Here is a 15,536-nt window from a genome sequence, read left to right on the forward strand (position 1 = left end):
AAATAACAATGGACCCAGCACTGATCCCGTGAAGCACACCGCTGGTCAGAGGCCTCCAGTTTGAAAAATAACCCTCTACAACCAGCCTTTGTCTTCTGTTGTCAAGCCAATTTTGTATCTAATTGGCTACCTCACCCTGGATCCTGTGAGATTTAACCTTATGCGACAACCTACCATGCAGTACCTTGTCAAAGGCCTTGCTAAATAAAGTCCATGTAGACAATACCGTCAGCACTGCCCTCGCCTACCTTCTTGGTTACCCCTTGAAAAAACTCGATCAAAGTCGTGAGATATGATTTTCCACTCACAAAGCCAGCTGACTGTCCCTAATCAGTCCTTGCCTCTCTAAATGCCTGTTGATCCTGTCTCCCAGAATAACTTCTAACAATTTACCTACCACAGACAATAGGTCACTTGTCTGTAGTTCCCTGGCTTTTCCCTGTGGCCCTTCTTAAACATCCTATCCTCTAATCAACTGTGGCGGACAACGACTCAAATATCTCTGCTGGGGGATCCGCAATTTACTCCCTAGCCTCCCACAACGTTCTGGGATACATTTCATCAGGTCCCGAGATTTATCTACCTTGATGCGCTTTAAAACATCCAGCACCTCCTTCTCTGTAATATGTACACTCCTCAAGACATCACTATTTATTTCCCCAAGTTCCCTAACATCCATGCCTTTCTCAACAGTAAATACCAATGAGAGATATTAATTTAGGATCTCACCCATCTCTTGTGGATCCGCACATAGATGGCCTTGTAGATCTTTAAGAGGCCCTACTCTCTCCCTCGTTACTCTTTTGCCCTTTATGTATTTGCAGAAGCTCTTTGGATTCTCCTTTGCCTTATCTGCCAAGGCAACCCCATGTTCCCTTTTTGCCCTCCTGATTTCTCTCAGCTCTATTCCGACAACCTCTGTACTCTTCAAGGATCCACTTGATCCCAGCTGCAGTTGCATGTCATTTGCCTCCTTCTTCTTTTTGACCAGGACCTCAATATCCCGAATCATCCAGGGTTCACTATTTTTACCAGCCTTGCCCTTCACTCTAAAAGGAATGTGCTTACCTTGAACCTTGGTTAACACACTTTTGAAAGCCTCCCACTTACCAACCATCCCTTTGCCTGCCAACAGACTCCCCAATCAACTTTTGAAAGTTCCTGTCTGGTACCATCAAAATTGACCTTTCCCGGGCAGCAGGGTGGCACAGTGGATAGCACAGCTGTCTCACGGCGCCGAGGTCCCAGGTTTGATCCCGGCCCTGGGTCATTGTCCCTGTGGAGTTTGCACATTCTCCCCGTGTTTGCATGGGTTTCGCCCCCACAACCCAAAGATGTGCAGGCTAGGTGGATAGGCCACGCTAAATTGTTCCTTAATTGGAAAAAATGAATTGTGTACTCTAAATTATTTTTAAAAATTTACCTTTCCCCAATTTAGAATTTTAACTTTTGGGTCAGACCTATCATTCTCCACAGATATCTTAAAACTAATGAAATTATGGTCACTGGTCCCAAAGTGATCCCTCACTAACACGTCTGTCACCTGCCCTTCCTTATTTCCCAAGAGGAGGTCAAGTTTTGCCCCCTCTCTAATCGGGCCATCCACATGCTGAATGAGACGTTCCTCCTGGAAATCCACATCATAGAATTTACAGTGCAGAAGGAGGCCATTCGGCCCATCGAGTCTGCCCCTGCCCCTACAAAGAGCACCCTACTCAAGCCCACGTATCTACCCAATCCCCGTAACCCAGCAACCCCCACTTAACCTTTATTTTGGACACTAAGGGCAATTTAACATGGCCAATCCACCTAACCCACACATATTTGGACAGTGGGAGGAAACCGGAGCACCCGGAGAAAACCCACGCAGACGCAGGGAGAACGTGCAGACTCCGCACAGACAGTGGCCCAGCCGGGAATCGAACCTGGGACCCTAGAGCTGTGAAGCAACTGTCCTAACCACAATACTACTATGCTGTGAACACTCAATGCACTCAACAAATTTCTCTCCATCCAAACCCCTAACGCTATGGCTGTCCCAGTCAATGTTGGGAAAGTTAAAGTCCCTGACTATTGCCACCCTATTTACCTTGCAGCCATCTGTAGTCACCTGACATATTTGCTGCCCAATTTCCCACTGACTATTTCGGGGCCTGCAGTACAATCCTATCAAAGTGATCTCTCCCTTCTTATTTTTCAGTTCTGCCCACATGAACTCAGTGGGCAAAGCCTGGGATATATCCCCTCTCAGTACTGCCGTGATATTCTCCCTCATCAAAAATGCAACTCCTCCTCCTCTCTTACCTCCTGTTCTATCTTTCCTACAGCACCTGTACCCTGGAACATTGAGCTGCCAGTCTTGGCCCTCCCTTAGCCATGTTTCAGTAATAGCTTTAATATCCCAGTCTCATGTACCCGTCCATGCTCTGAGTTCATCTGCCTTGCCTATCAGACCTCTTGCATTGAAATAAATGCAGTTTAATCTCGGCTTCCCTTGCTCTCTTCCCTGCTTTCTCAGTCCATCTGTTCGGTGTGACATTATACAGTGTGACAATCTACAGCATGTGAAGAGTTAATGTTATGTTAACCCTAGCCACTAGAGGGAGCTAAGGGACAGCACTATAAATTGCACTGGCTCTTGGGCTTAGCGAGGAGGAGATTAAATTGGAGCTGAAGAAGACAAGATTTATAGTGTATTGCAGAGGTAGTTAAGATAGTGCCCAAAGGAACTGATCATCGACTTCAGGAAGCGCAGCACGACACACACTCCCGTTGCATCAATGACTCTGAAGTGGAGATGGTCGATAGCTTTAAGTTCCTGGTGGTCACCATCATCAACAGTCTGTCCTGGTCCACTCATGTTGATGCAACAGTCAAGAAAGCCCAACAACGTCTCTACTTCCTGCGGAAGCTGAAAAATTTGGCATGTCTGCATCGACTCTCACAAATGTCTACAGATGTGCGATAGAGAGCATCCTTTCCGGCTGCATCACAGCCTGGTAGGGCAACTGTTCAGTCCAAGATCACGAGAAAGTGCAGACTGTGGCGAACTCAGCCCAACGCATCACGCAAACTTGCCACCCCCACATTGATTCTATATACCTCTCGCTGCCTCAGGAAGGCAGACAGCATTATCAGAGACCCCTCCCACCCAGGCATTGCCTTCTTCCAGACCCTTCCAGGCAGAAGGTACAGATGTCTAAAGACTCACACATCCAGACACAGGAACAGCTTCTTCCCCACAGCTACAAGACTCCTCAACGACTCCCCCTTGGACTGATCTGTTCACTGTAAGAACACTATTCACAACACCCTCTGCTGCTCTTGCTCATGTATTTGCTTTGTTTGGCCCCTTGTTCCGCACTGTAACCAATCACTGTTTGTCGAATGTACCATTTGTCAGTGTTCTCTGTTGATTATTCTTGTGTCTACTATGTACGTACTGTGTACGTTCCTCGGCCGCAGAAAAATACTTTTCACTGTACTTCGGTACATGTGACAATAAATCAAATCAAAATATGATAGTTATAATTAGTAGATAGAGAGTGTTAGTGAGTGTAGTTTAATTCTGACATGTATGTTTGCTGTTTCCTCAAATGGAGTAGTCTTAATAAAATTAGTTTAGGTCTTCAAAGGAGCTTTGTGTATCTCTGTGATCACTACGCCTTCCATCCTGGAAACCCCTCACAAAGGTCACCACATTCGGTCATGTTTTGTACACTCTCCCTGTGTTTTATTTCTCTTAGCCTTCCTTTACCCATTCACTGAGTTCCCCACAGTCTCTGTGCTGTGGCCCTCTTTGATTTTTGACTTTGGTTTCTCTGCCTGTCACTTTTCCCCTTACTGCCTTTCGTTTCTGTCCCCACTTTATTTCCCTCCGACTTCCTGCATCGGTTCCCTTTCCCCTTACCACATTAGCTTAGAGGATGCTCTTCTGCAGCAAGGAAATATTTTCTTTAAACAAAGAATTTTTTTTTCTCTATTCAAATGTAAATCTGTGTCCGTATGATTGAGGCCCAGACGCAGATGAATGTTTGGTGTTTTCGGTGGGAGCTCAGACCTGGGATCAGAAATCCCCAGCTGATGGTGCCGGGAACATCAGCCACATGTACAGTAATTGTGCCCCAACAATAAAAACAACAGAATTTAAAAAACAGATAACTGTTTGCTTCTGAGGAGATGCGAGCTGTGTTTTTGAAGTGCTTCCCTCTACTTGAGCTTCGATTGTTGTTTGATCAGTCCCAAAAGAGTTCCTGTGAAGTGATCTTCCCCAAACACTTTATCAGGAAGTGCAGATCCCCTCAAAGCTATGTAGAAACTGACGTCTCGCACAGACTCTGTTCACACAGTACAACAAAGACTTGCTAGGTCTGGGAAATGCTGGAAATACTTAACAGGCTTTGCAGCTGTTAGGGACTCTTCAAGTCAATTTGATCCATTCTAATCAAGGGCCCCGTTTGAAAAGTGATCCCCCCCCCCATGCTCTTTTAGATGTTGACAGCATGAGCTGCTGTGAGTTCGCTGTCGTTCCCACTGTGGCCACTGCAGAATGGAGTTCTAAAAACATATTGGCAGATTGTGCTTGAAATGTTGTTGCATTGTGCTCCCTCACAGACCGTGGGTAAGACGGACACAGTGAGAGGTGGTTCTGTAATAATTCCATTGAAATGGGTCCTTTGCTCCGGAGTTTGCTTCATGACTGTATGAGACGGCTGGGACACCAAGCATCCACTCACGATAGCAAACTGGTTAGCCCAATTGCTTCACAGCTCCAGGGTCCCAGGTTCGATTCCCGGCTTGGGTCACTGTCTGTGCGGAGTCTGCACGTTCTCCCCGCGTGTGCGTGGGTTTCCTCTGGGTGCTCCGGTTTCCTCCCACAGTCCAAAGATGTGCAGGTTAGCTGGATTGGCCATGATAAATTGCCCTTAGTGTCCAAAATTGCCCTTAGTGTTTTGTGGGGTTACTGGGTTATGGGGATAGGGTGGAGGAGTGGGTTGGGTAGGGTGCTCTTTCCAAGAGCCGGTGCAGACTCGATGGGCCAAATGGCCTCCTTCTGTACGTAAATTCTATGAATCTTCCTGGGTCACCCATTTAAGACAGAGATGAGGAGAAAATTCTTCTCTGAGGGTAGTGAATCTGTGGGATTCTTTACCAGAGAGGGCTGGGACATTGAGTATGTTCAAGATTCGGGAGGAATTAAGCTAGTATGGAATGGGGGTGAGAACCAGGGCGTTAGCTTAGAAGGTGTCGTAACTGAAGGGAAAATAGAGAAACAAAAATAAGAGAACAACGTCACCCTCAGGCAGAGCAAAAAAGGTAACAAGTGTGAGAAGGGAGGTGGTCAATGCAGGACTGAGGGTATTGTAGCTTAATGCGCGCAGTATACAGAACAAGGTGAATGAGCTTGTTGCGCACATTGGAATTGGCTGGTACGATGTTGTGGGCATCACTGAGACGTGGCTGCAAGGGGATCAGAGCTGGGATCTAAATATCCAAGGATATATGTCCTATCAAAAGGACAGACAGATGGGCAAAGTGGGGCGGGGTTGCATTGTTAGTAAGGAATGAAGTTAAATCGATAGCAAGGAGCGATTATAGGATCAGAAGGCACAGAATCTCTGTTGATAGAGTTGAGGAATCGCAAAGGTAAAAAGACCCTGATGGGAGTTATGTACTAGGCCCCCTAGCAGTAGTCAAGATGTGGGGCAGAAAATAAATCAGGAGATAGAGAAAACATGTAAAAAAAGGCAATATCACAATAATCATGGGGGATTTCAATATGCAGCTGGACTGGGAAGATCAGGTTGGCAATGGATCCCAAGAAAAGAAAGTTGTGGAATGGTTAAGAGATGTTTTTTGGAGCAGCTTGTGACAGAGCCTACTAGGGAACAGGCAATTCTGGATTTGGTGATGTGCAATGAGGCAGGCTTGATTAGGGATCTTAAGGTGAAGGAACCCTTAAGGAGCAGTGACCACAATATGATGGAATTTACCTTGCAGTTTGAGAGGAGAAGCTGGAATCAGATCATAGAATTTACAATACTGAAGGAGGACATTCGGCCCATCGGCCCATTCGGCCCTTGGAGAGAGCACCCCACCCACGCCCATACCTCCACCCTATCCCCTTAACCCCACCTCACATTTTTTTGGACACTAAGAGCAATTTAGCATGGCCAATCCACCTAACCTGCACATCTTTGGACTATGGGAGGAAACCGGAGCACCCGGTGGAAACTCACGCTGACACTGGGAGAACGTGCAGACTCTGCACAGACAGTGACCCAAGCCGGGAATCGAACCTGAGATCCTGGAGCTGTGAAGCAACAGTGCTATCCACTGTGCTACCATGCTGTGTGTAACGGTATTATAATTAAATAAGGGAGGAGCTGGCCAGAGTTGATTGGAAAAGCAGCCTAGCAGGGAAGACAGCGGAACAGCAATGGCTGGAGTTTTGGGGGGTTATTCGGGAGGCACAGCAAACATTTATCCCAAGGAGGAAGAAACATGCTAAGGGAAGGACAAGGCATCCATGGTTGACGAGGGAAGTCAAGGACGGCATAAAAGCAAAAGAAAAAGCATACAAAGTGGCAAGGATTAGGGAGAAGCCGGAGGATTAGGAAGCCTTTTAAAGCGAGCAGTGGACAACTAAAAAAGCAATAAGGGGAGAGAAGATGAAATATGAGTGCAAGCTAGCTAGTAATATAAAAGAAGATAGGAAGAGTTTTTCTCAATATATAAAAGGTAAGAGAGAGGCAGAAATAAACATTGGACCACTGGAAAACGTGGCTGGAGAAGTAATAATAGGAAACAAAGAAATGGCAGACAAACTGAATAGTTACTTTGCACCTGTCTTCATGGTGGAAGACACCAGTGGGATGCCAGAGCTCCAGAAGAATCATGGGGCAGAGGTGAGTGCAGTGGCCATCACTAAGGAGAAGGTTCTGGGGAAACTGAAAGGCCTGGACTACACCCCAGGGTTCTAAAAGAGATAGCTGAGGAGATTGTGGAGGCAATGCTGGTGATCTTTCAGGAATCACTGGAGGCAGGAAGGGTCCCAGAGGACTGGAAAGTGGCTAATGTAACACCGCTGATTAAGAAGGGAGGGAGGAAGAAGTCGGGAAATTATAGGCCGGTTAGCCTGACTTTGGTCATTGGTAAGATTCTGGAGTCCGTTATTAAAGTTGAGATTGCAGAGTTCTTGGAAGTGCATGACAAAATAGGACTAAGTCAGCACGGCTTTGTCAAAGAAAGGTCATGTCTGACAAATCTGTTACAGTTCTTTGAGGAGGTAGCAAGGAAGTTAGACAAAGGAGAACCAGTGGACATGATTCATTTAGATTTCCAGAAAGCCTTTGACAAGGTGCTGCAGAGGAGATTGTTAAATAAGTTAAAAGCCCATGGTGTTAAGGGTAAGATGCTGGCATGGATAGAGAATTGGCTGAATAGCAGAAGGCAGAGAGTGGGGATAACGGGGTCTTTTTCAGGATGGCAGCTGGTGACTAGTGGTGTGCCTCAGGGGTCTGTGCTGGGACAACGTTTCACAATGTACATTAATGATCTGGAAGTAGGAACTGAAGGCACTGTTGCTAAGTTTGCAGATAATACAAAGATCTGTAGAGGAACAGGTAGTATTGAGGAAGCAAGGGGGCTGCAGAAGGATTTGGACAGGCTAGGAGAGTGGGCAATGAAGTGGCAAATGAAATACAATGTGGAAAAGTGTGAGGTTATGCACTTTGGAAGGAGGAATTTAGGCATAGACTACTTTCTAAATGGGGAAATGCTTTGAAATCATAAGCACAAAGGGACTTGGGAGTCCTTGTTCATGATTCTCTTAAGGTTAACGTGCAGGTTCAGTCGGCAGTTGGGAAGGCAAATATCATGTTAGCATTCATGTCAAGAGTGCGAGAATACAAGACCAGGGATGTACTTCTGATGCTGTATAAGGCTCTGGTCAGATACCATTTGGAGTATTGTGAGCAATTTATGGCCCCGTATCTGAGGAAGGATGTGCTGGCCTTGGAAAGTGTCCAAAGGAGGTTGACAAGAATGATCCCTGGAATGAAAAGCTTGTCGTATGAGGAAAAGTTGAGGACTCTGGATCTGTACGCATTGGACTTTCGAAAGATATGGGGGGGATCCTATTCAAACTTACAGGATACTGCGAGGCCTGGATAGAGTGGATGTGGAGAGGATGTTTCCACTTGTTGGAAGAACTAGAACCAGAGGACACCATCTCAGACTAAAGGGACGATCCTTTAAAACAGAGATGAGGAGGAATTTCTTCAGCCAGAGGATCTGTGGAACTCTTTGCCGTAGAGGCTGTGGACGCCAAATCACTGAGTGTCTTGAAGACAGAGATAGATAGGTTGTTGATTAATAAGGGGATTAGCGGTTATGGGGAGTAGGCAGGAGAATGGGGATGAGAAAAATATCAACCATGATTGATAGCGGAGCAGACGCAATGAGCCAAGTGGCCTAATTCTGCTTCTATGCCTTATGGTCTTATGGTCTAAAGCTGAGGTAGAGAGATTTTTAATCAGTGAGGGAATCAAGGGTAAGGTGGGCAAGTAGAAATGAGGATTAACACATCAGGGGCGCGATTTATCGGCCTCGTCTCTTCCACCTTGGTGCCGCAATGAGGCGATTGAATCTTGCGAGAGGTCTCGTGATATTCGCGATGCTTCGCGAGATTCAACCGAAAGTTGTGATCGGATCTGGGTCTTGCTGGACTAGATCCAGATCAGCATATTGTTTAAATGTGCACATGTCAGATTCTCCTGGTCTCCGGGACCTAATGGCCGCAATGGGAGACTTTGTCAGGCGCCGTTTAGCACTGGTTTCCACAAATGTGGACCGGGCGTAATGGCACCTGGGACGGGAGGTCTCCCAGGCCATTCGAGACCTCTGGGTGGTCAGGATTGTCAGGATAGTACCCTGGCACTCCCGCTGGCACCTGGGCACCTTGGCACTGCCACCTGGGCAACCTGGTAGTGCTTAGGTGACTCTGCCAAGCTGGCAGGGGCGCTGCTATGGTGCCAGGCTGGCATTGCCAAGGTGCCTGGGTGCCAGGTTGCCCATGCCAGTGATCAGGTCCGGGGATGCTCTGCCCATAAGATGTGGGTGAGGGTGGTTGCTTGAGATCCCCGGAAGAGGTCAGTTGGGTGAAGTGGGGTGGTCCGGAAGCCGTGGTGGGGTCACTGAGAGGGGTCAAATGATAGGGGCTGCCGTTAAGAATGGTGCACTGATCCAAGAGTTGTCTTCCTGCATTGGTGAGCTGAGCTAAAGTGCAGCCTCGACTTGGTGTTCCTCGCTGATGCCAAAAAAACAGCAAAGTGCTGCTGAATAGCGGGTTCTTTCTCGACTAAGTGCGCCCGAAACCAGACTCTGAACTTTATATGTTGAATCGCACCCCAGATCAATTATGATCTCACTGAATGGCGGAGCAGACTCAATGAGTCGAATGGCAGTCATCTGCTCCTATGTCTTATGGTCCTATGGCACGCAGTCCATTGTTTGCACCTCCAGCCTCGGAAGTGTGGGGTTGATTCACCCATCTGCACATCACTGACTTGCGTTACAATTTGGAACGGCGGCTGTTTTTGAAGTTGAATAATTGTCAGCATCAATCACAGGAGAGGCTCTTTCATTGATTCTCAGCCACTAATTGACAAGCGCTTAATCTCCTAAGCAGAGAGTCTCGAGTTTGCCCAACCTTACCGCTCCCAATACGCGCCCGGCTTGGTATTCTCTGATTTGTAAAAACAGAATTAACTGATTCAAAATTAAGGTAGGATTCAGCATTGTCTGGAGCTGGCCTCAGGGAGATGTGTGGATAACTTTTGTGGGGTGGGATGGGGGACAGGGTAACATTTCTGATCGCGTGTGCACTTTTCAAACAAGATTATTGAGGTGGGCGAATGCAACAAGACCCCACTCACTGGTCGCAGTGTTAATAAGGGCACTTGTGTTTAATCGCCATGTAGCTCCAAATACAGTGAGGTTTCTGACATGAGAGCATTGAGCTTGTTCCACTGAAAGTAATTAATAATACATTTTCTTTCCTCCTTGAATCTGCAGTAACCTCTCGGGCAATCATCTCACCAGCCTGTCCTGGCAGCCCTTTCGGACACTTCGACTCGCCCAGCTGTAAGTACCAAGCATGTGGTGTTGTTACAAGCCCAGTTACAAGTCCTCCTTTTCCCTTCATAGCCCTGAGCTGCAGAGCCACCTGGTGTGTCTTAGGGCTGTTGTCTTCTCCAGTGATCCAGACCACTTTACCTCACTCTGGCCGAGTGCTCCATTGCTCCTGTTCTGACTGTGTGAAGTGGAGTGAAACGATGAATTCCAGGAGCCTGCTTTGTGCCGGCCAACCCGGCCTTCCCAACCCCTGTCAGAGTTCTACTCTTTCCCACTGGAAGTACTGGCCTCTTGTTGGAGTGCAACTCCAGGGTACAGAGACCAGGAACCCTCCGCTTCCTTTGTCAAGCATTCATCCTCACACAGGTCATGGAAGGGGATGACATGAAGTCACACTTACCTAACTCATGAGGTTCCTACTCATACGTCTTTTCACATGAATCACTGGAGGAGTGGGCATCTGGCTGATATTCCTCCCAGGCCCAAGACCAAGTGTACCTTACAAACATATGAACAAGGGGCAGGAGTGGGCCATTCAGCCCCTCGAGCCCACTCTGCCATTTGATAAGATCTGATAGTAACCTCAAATTTACAACCCACCTACCCCTGACAACCTATCACCCCCTTGAATCTCTCCACTTTTGCCTCAAAGACTCTGGGCTGGATTCCCCGATTTTGAGGATATGTCCGGAGGACGTGTCTTGCTTTACAATGAAAACGTCAGTGCCGCCCCCCCCCCCCCCCCCCCACTGATGCCCTGTCCGGTGAGGGGTTTGCAGCAGCGACGGGTAAAACTCCCGGCATTCCTGACATAAACGGCGGGAGAATTGGTGGGTCCGTGGCCGTGCTTGTGCACGGCGACGACCTGCAGCAGTTCTGCCATCAAACATGGCGCCGGCTGGCCGAATAGTGTTCCCCGAGACAATCCCTCGCCACCCTCTTGACACCCCCCACCAGTCCCCCCAGCGCTCGCTGGACACAGCCCATGGCCGCCACGCGGTGTGTATGAAAACTCAGACCACACGCGACCCGCACGGTCGTGAACTCGGCCCATCGGGGTGGAGCATCGGGGGAGGGCCTCAAAGCAATGAGGTGATGCTGTCACAACGCCGTGCTCCGAGATGACACCGAATTGGAGGGGGTGGAGCATGCGGAAAACGGTGCCAACACGATTCTCCGCAAACGGGGATTCTCCGCCCGATCGCCGGATAGATTTCGGAGGTGGGCAACGGAGAATCCCTCCTTCTGCTTCCACCACCTTTTCAAGAGAATTCCAAAGACTCTCGACCCTCTAAGATAACTTTTTCTGCCCCAACCCCATTTTAAATGACCCCTTATTTTGAAACTGTGACCCCCCTAGTGCTAGATTCTACCAAAGGGTTCACATCCTTTCCACATCCAACCTATCAATACCTCTCAGGATCTGATATGTTCCAATCAACTCTTCTTTTACTATTCTAAACTCTAGTGGATACAAGCCCAGCCTGTCCAACCTTTCCTCATTAGGCAACCCACCCATTCCAGGTATTAGTCTTGTAAACTTCTTTGAACTCAAAGAACAAAGAACAAAGAAAATTACAGCACAGGAACAGGCCCTTCGGCCCTCCCAGCCTGCGCCGATCCAGATTCTTTATCTAAACCTGTCTCCTATTTTCCAAGGTCTACTTCCCTCTGTTGCCGCCCGTTCATGTACCTGTCTAGATGTCTCTTAAATGATGCTATCGTGCCCGCCTCTACCACCTCCACTGGCAGAGCGTTCCAGGCACCCACCACCCTCTGCGTAAAAAACTTTCACGCGCATCTCCCTTAAACTTTCTCCCTCTCACCTTGAAATCGTGACCCCTTGTAACTGACACCCCCACTCTTGGAAAAAGCTTGTTGCTATCCACCCTGTCCAGACCTCTCATAATTTTGTAGACCTCAATCAGGTCCCCCCTCAACCTCCGTCTTTCCAACGAAAACAATCCTAATCTACTCAACATTTCTTCATAGCTAGCACCCTCCATACCAGGCAACATCCTGGTGAACCTCCTCTGCACCCTCTCCAAAGCATCCACATCCTTCTGGTAATGTGGCGACCAGAACTGCATGCAGTATTCCAAATGTGGCCTAACCAAAGTCCTATACAACTGTAACATGACCTGCCTACTCTTGTATTCAATACCCCGTCCGATGAAGGCAAGCATGCTGTATGCCTTCTTGACCACTCTATCAATCTGCGTTGCCACCTTCAGGGTACAATGGACCTGAACTCCCAGATCTCTCTGTACATCAATTTTCCCCAGGACCCTTCCATTGACCATATAGTCCGCTCTTGAATTTGATCTTCCAAAATGCATCACCTCGCATTTGCCTGGATTGAACTCCATCTGCCATTTCTCTGCCCAACTCTCCAATCTATCTATATTTTGTTGTATTCTCTGACAGTCCTCCTCGCTATCTGCAACTCCACCAATCTTAGTATCATCTGCAAACTTGCTAATCAGACCACCTATACCTTCCTCCAGGTCATTTATGTCGATCACAAACAACAGTGGTCCAAGCACGGATCCCTGTGGAACACCACTAGTTACCCTTCTCCATTTTGAGACACTCCCTTCCACCACTACTCTCTGTCTCCTGTTGCCCAGCCAGTTCTTTATCCATCTAGCTAGTCACCCTGAACCCCATACAACCTCACTTTTGCCATCAACCTGCCATGGGAAACCTTATCAAACGCCTTACTAAAGTCCATGTATATGACATCTACAGCCCTTGCCTCATCAATTAACTTTGTCACTTCCTCAAAGAATTCTATTAGGTTTGTAAGACATAACCCTCCCTGCACAAAACCATGCTGCCTATCACTGATAAGTCTATTTTCTTCCAGATGTGAATAGATCCTATCCCTCAGTATCTTCTCCAACAGTTTGCCTACCACTGACGTCAAGCTCACAGGCCTGTAATTCCCTGAATTTTCCCTGCTACCCTTCTTAAACAAAGGGACAACATTAGCAATTCTCCAGTCCTCCGGGACCTCACCCGTGCTCAAGGATGCTGCAAAGATATCTGTTAAGGCCCCAGCTATTTCGACCCTCGTTTCTCTCAGTAACCTGGGATAGATCCCATCCGGTCCTGGGGACTTGTCCACCTTAATGTCTTTTAGAATACCCAAAACTTCCCCTTCCCGTATGACAACTTGACCTAGAGTATTTAAACATCCACCCCTAGCCTCAACATCCGTCTTGTCCCTCTCCTTTGTGAATACCGATGCAAAGTACTCATTAAGAATCTCACCCATTTCCTCTTAAGTCCACGCATAAATTCCCTCTCTTGTCTTTGAGTGGGCCAATCCTTTCCCTAGTTACCCTCTTGCTCCTTACATACGAATAAAAGGCTTTGGGATTTTCCTTAACCCTGTTAGCCAAAGATATTTCATGACCCCTTTTAGCCCTTTTTATTGCACGTTTGAGATTCATCCTACTTTCCCGATATTCCTCCAAAGCTTCATCAGTTTTGAGTCGCCTCGATCTTACATATGCTTCCTTTTTCATCTTAGCTAGTCTCACAATTTCACCTGTCATCCATGGTTCCCTAATCTTGCCATTTCTAATCTCCTTCCAACACATTTTCAACCTTCCTTACATAAGGTGACCAATACTGTACACAATACTCCAGGTGTGGTTGTACTGGTGCTCTGCACAACTGAAGCGTAGCCTCCATCCTTTGCAATAAACAATAACATTCTATTAACTTTCTTAATTACTTGCTGTACCTGCAAACTAGCCTTTTGCAACTCATGCACTAAGACACCCAGGTCCCTCTGCACCTCAATTGCTGGCCAAATATGAGAAAGAGTATTGACTTCGACCTCCACTGGTGAGGAAATTATTTTTTTCTCCAACAGCTGCTGTATTGTGGGGGTATGGGTAGGTGGGTGGATTGTGGAAGGGGGAGTGGGAGGTGTTTGGGGGCAGGGAATATGGGATCTGGTCCATGGAATTGTAAAATTCTTTTTACGAATGCTTAGCACTCCACACCCAATGGGAGAGGTGGGTTTGCCATTTCCTTTTGGTGTTGTGGCCTTTGAAAATTTTAATCGGGGCACAGGGAGTCCGCACTGAGTAAAAATAAGAACAAAGTTTTATTTATAAATGATACAAACAAAATAGTTCCTCAGGGTAGCATCCTAGGCCCAACCATCTTCAGCTGCTTCATCAATGACTTCCCTTCCATCATAAGGTCAGAAGTGGGGATGTTTGCGGATGACTCCACAATGTTCAGCACCATTCGCAATCCTCAGATAATGTCCAAATGCAGCAAGACCTGGATAATATCCAGGCTTGGACTGACAAGTGGCAAGTTGCATTCGCACCACACAAGTGTCAGGCAATGACCATCTCCTACAAGAGGGGATCTAACCATTACCCCTTGACATTCAATGGCATTACCATTACTGAATCCCCCACCATCAACATCCTGGGGGTTATCATTGATCAGAAACTGAACTGGACTAGCCATATTAATACTGTGGCTACCAGGGCAGATCAAAGGCCAGGAATCCAATGGCGAGTTAATCATCTCCTGACCCCCCAAAGCCTGTCTACCGTCTACAAGGGACAAGTCAGGAGTGTAATGGAATACTCTCCACTTGCCTGGATAAGTGCAGTTTCAACAACACTCAAGAGGCTCGACACCATCCAGGCTAAAGCAGCCCGCTTGATTTCTCCCCCTTCCACAAGCATTCAAACCCTCCACCGCCGATGAACAGTGGTAGCCGTGTGTACCATCTACATGATGCATTGCAGTAACTCACCAAGGTTCCTTAGACAACACCTTCCAAACCAATGACCACTACCACCTAGAAGGGCAAGAGCCGCAGATACCCGGAAACCCCACCACCTGGAAGTTCCCCTCCAAGTCACTCGCCACCCTGACTTGGAAATATAACGCCATTCCTTCACTGTAGCTGGGGAAGCATCCTGCAACTCCCTCCCTAACAGCACAGTGGGTGTACCTACACCTCAAGGACTGCAGTGGTTCAAGAAGGCAACTCACCACCACCTTCTGAAGGACAACTAGGGATGGGCAATAAATGCTGAGCTAACCAGCGACGCCCACATCTGTAAATGAATTATATACATAAATATTATATATAAATAAAAACACTTTGGATAGGCCCCCACCAGGTGCCTTACTGGTCGACCTTATATACACCGGCTAACTGAGATACCCCACCCCCAGCGGGGAGCTTGTAATCCACAAGGAACATGGAGAAGACAAACATTCCCATTCTGTGGGTCCCGTGTGGGATATTAAAAAGGTGTGATTTGTCACTTAGAGGTCTAGGATATAGGAACTCTCAGCATTGCTGCTTCTTCTGGTCATGAATTTTGGTTGTTTGCAACCTCTTTACCCAG

The 15,536-nt window shown here is 47.4% G+C and overlaps 1 protein-coding gene across 1 annotated transcript in view; it reads left to right on the top strand.

Moving 5' to 3' along the window:
* Positions 1 to 15,536, top strand: part of LOC119974515 (NT-3 growth factor receptor-like) — a 917,203-nt gene that overhangs the window by 410,347 nt on the left and 491,320 nt on the right. Inside the window, exon 4 of the mRNA XM_038813455.1 lies at positions 10,078 to 10,146. Within this exon, the coding sequence (XP_038669383.1) occupies positions 10,078 to 10,146 (69 nt within the window). The remainder of the gene's footprint in view (positions 1 to 10,077; positions 10,147 to 15,536) is intronic.

Source organism: Scyliorhinus canicula, chromosome 12, assembly GCF_902713615.1.
Source record: "Scyliorhinus canicula chromosome 12, sScyCan1.1, whole genome shotgun sequence".
Lineage (NCBI taxonomy): Eukaryota > Metazoa > Chordata > Chondrichthyes > Carcharhiniformes > Scyliorhinidae > Scyliorhinus > Scyliorhinus canicula.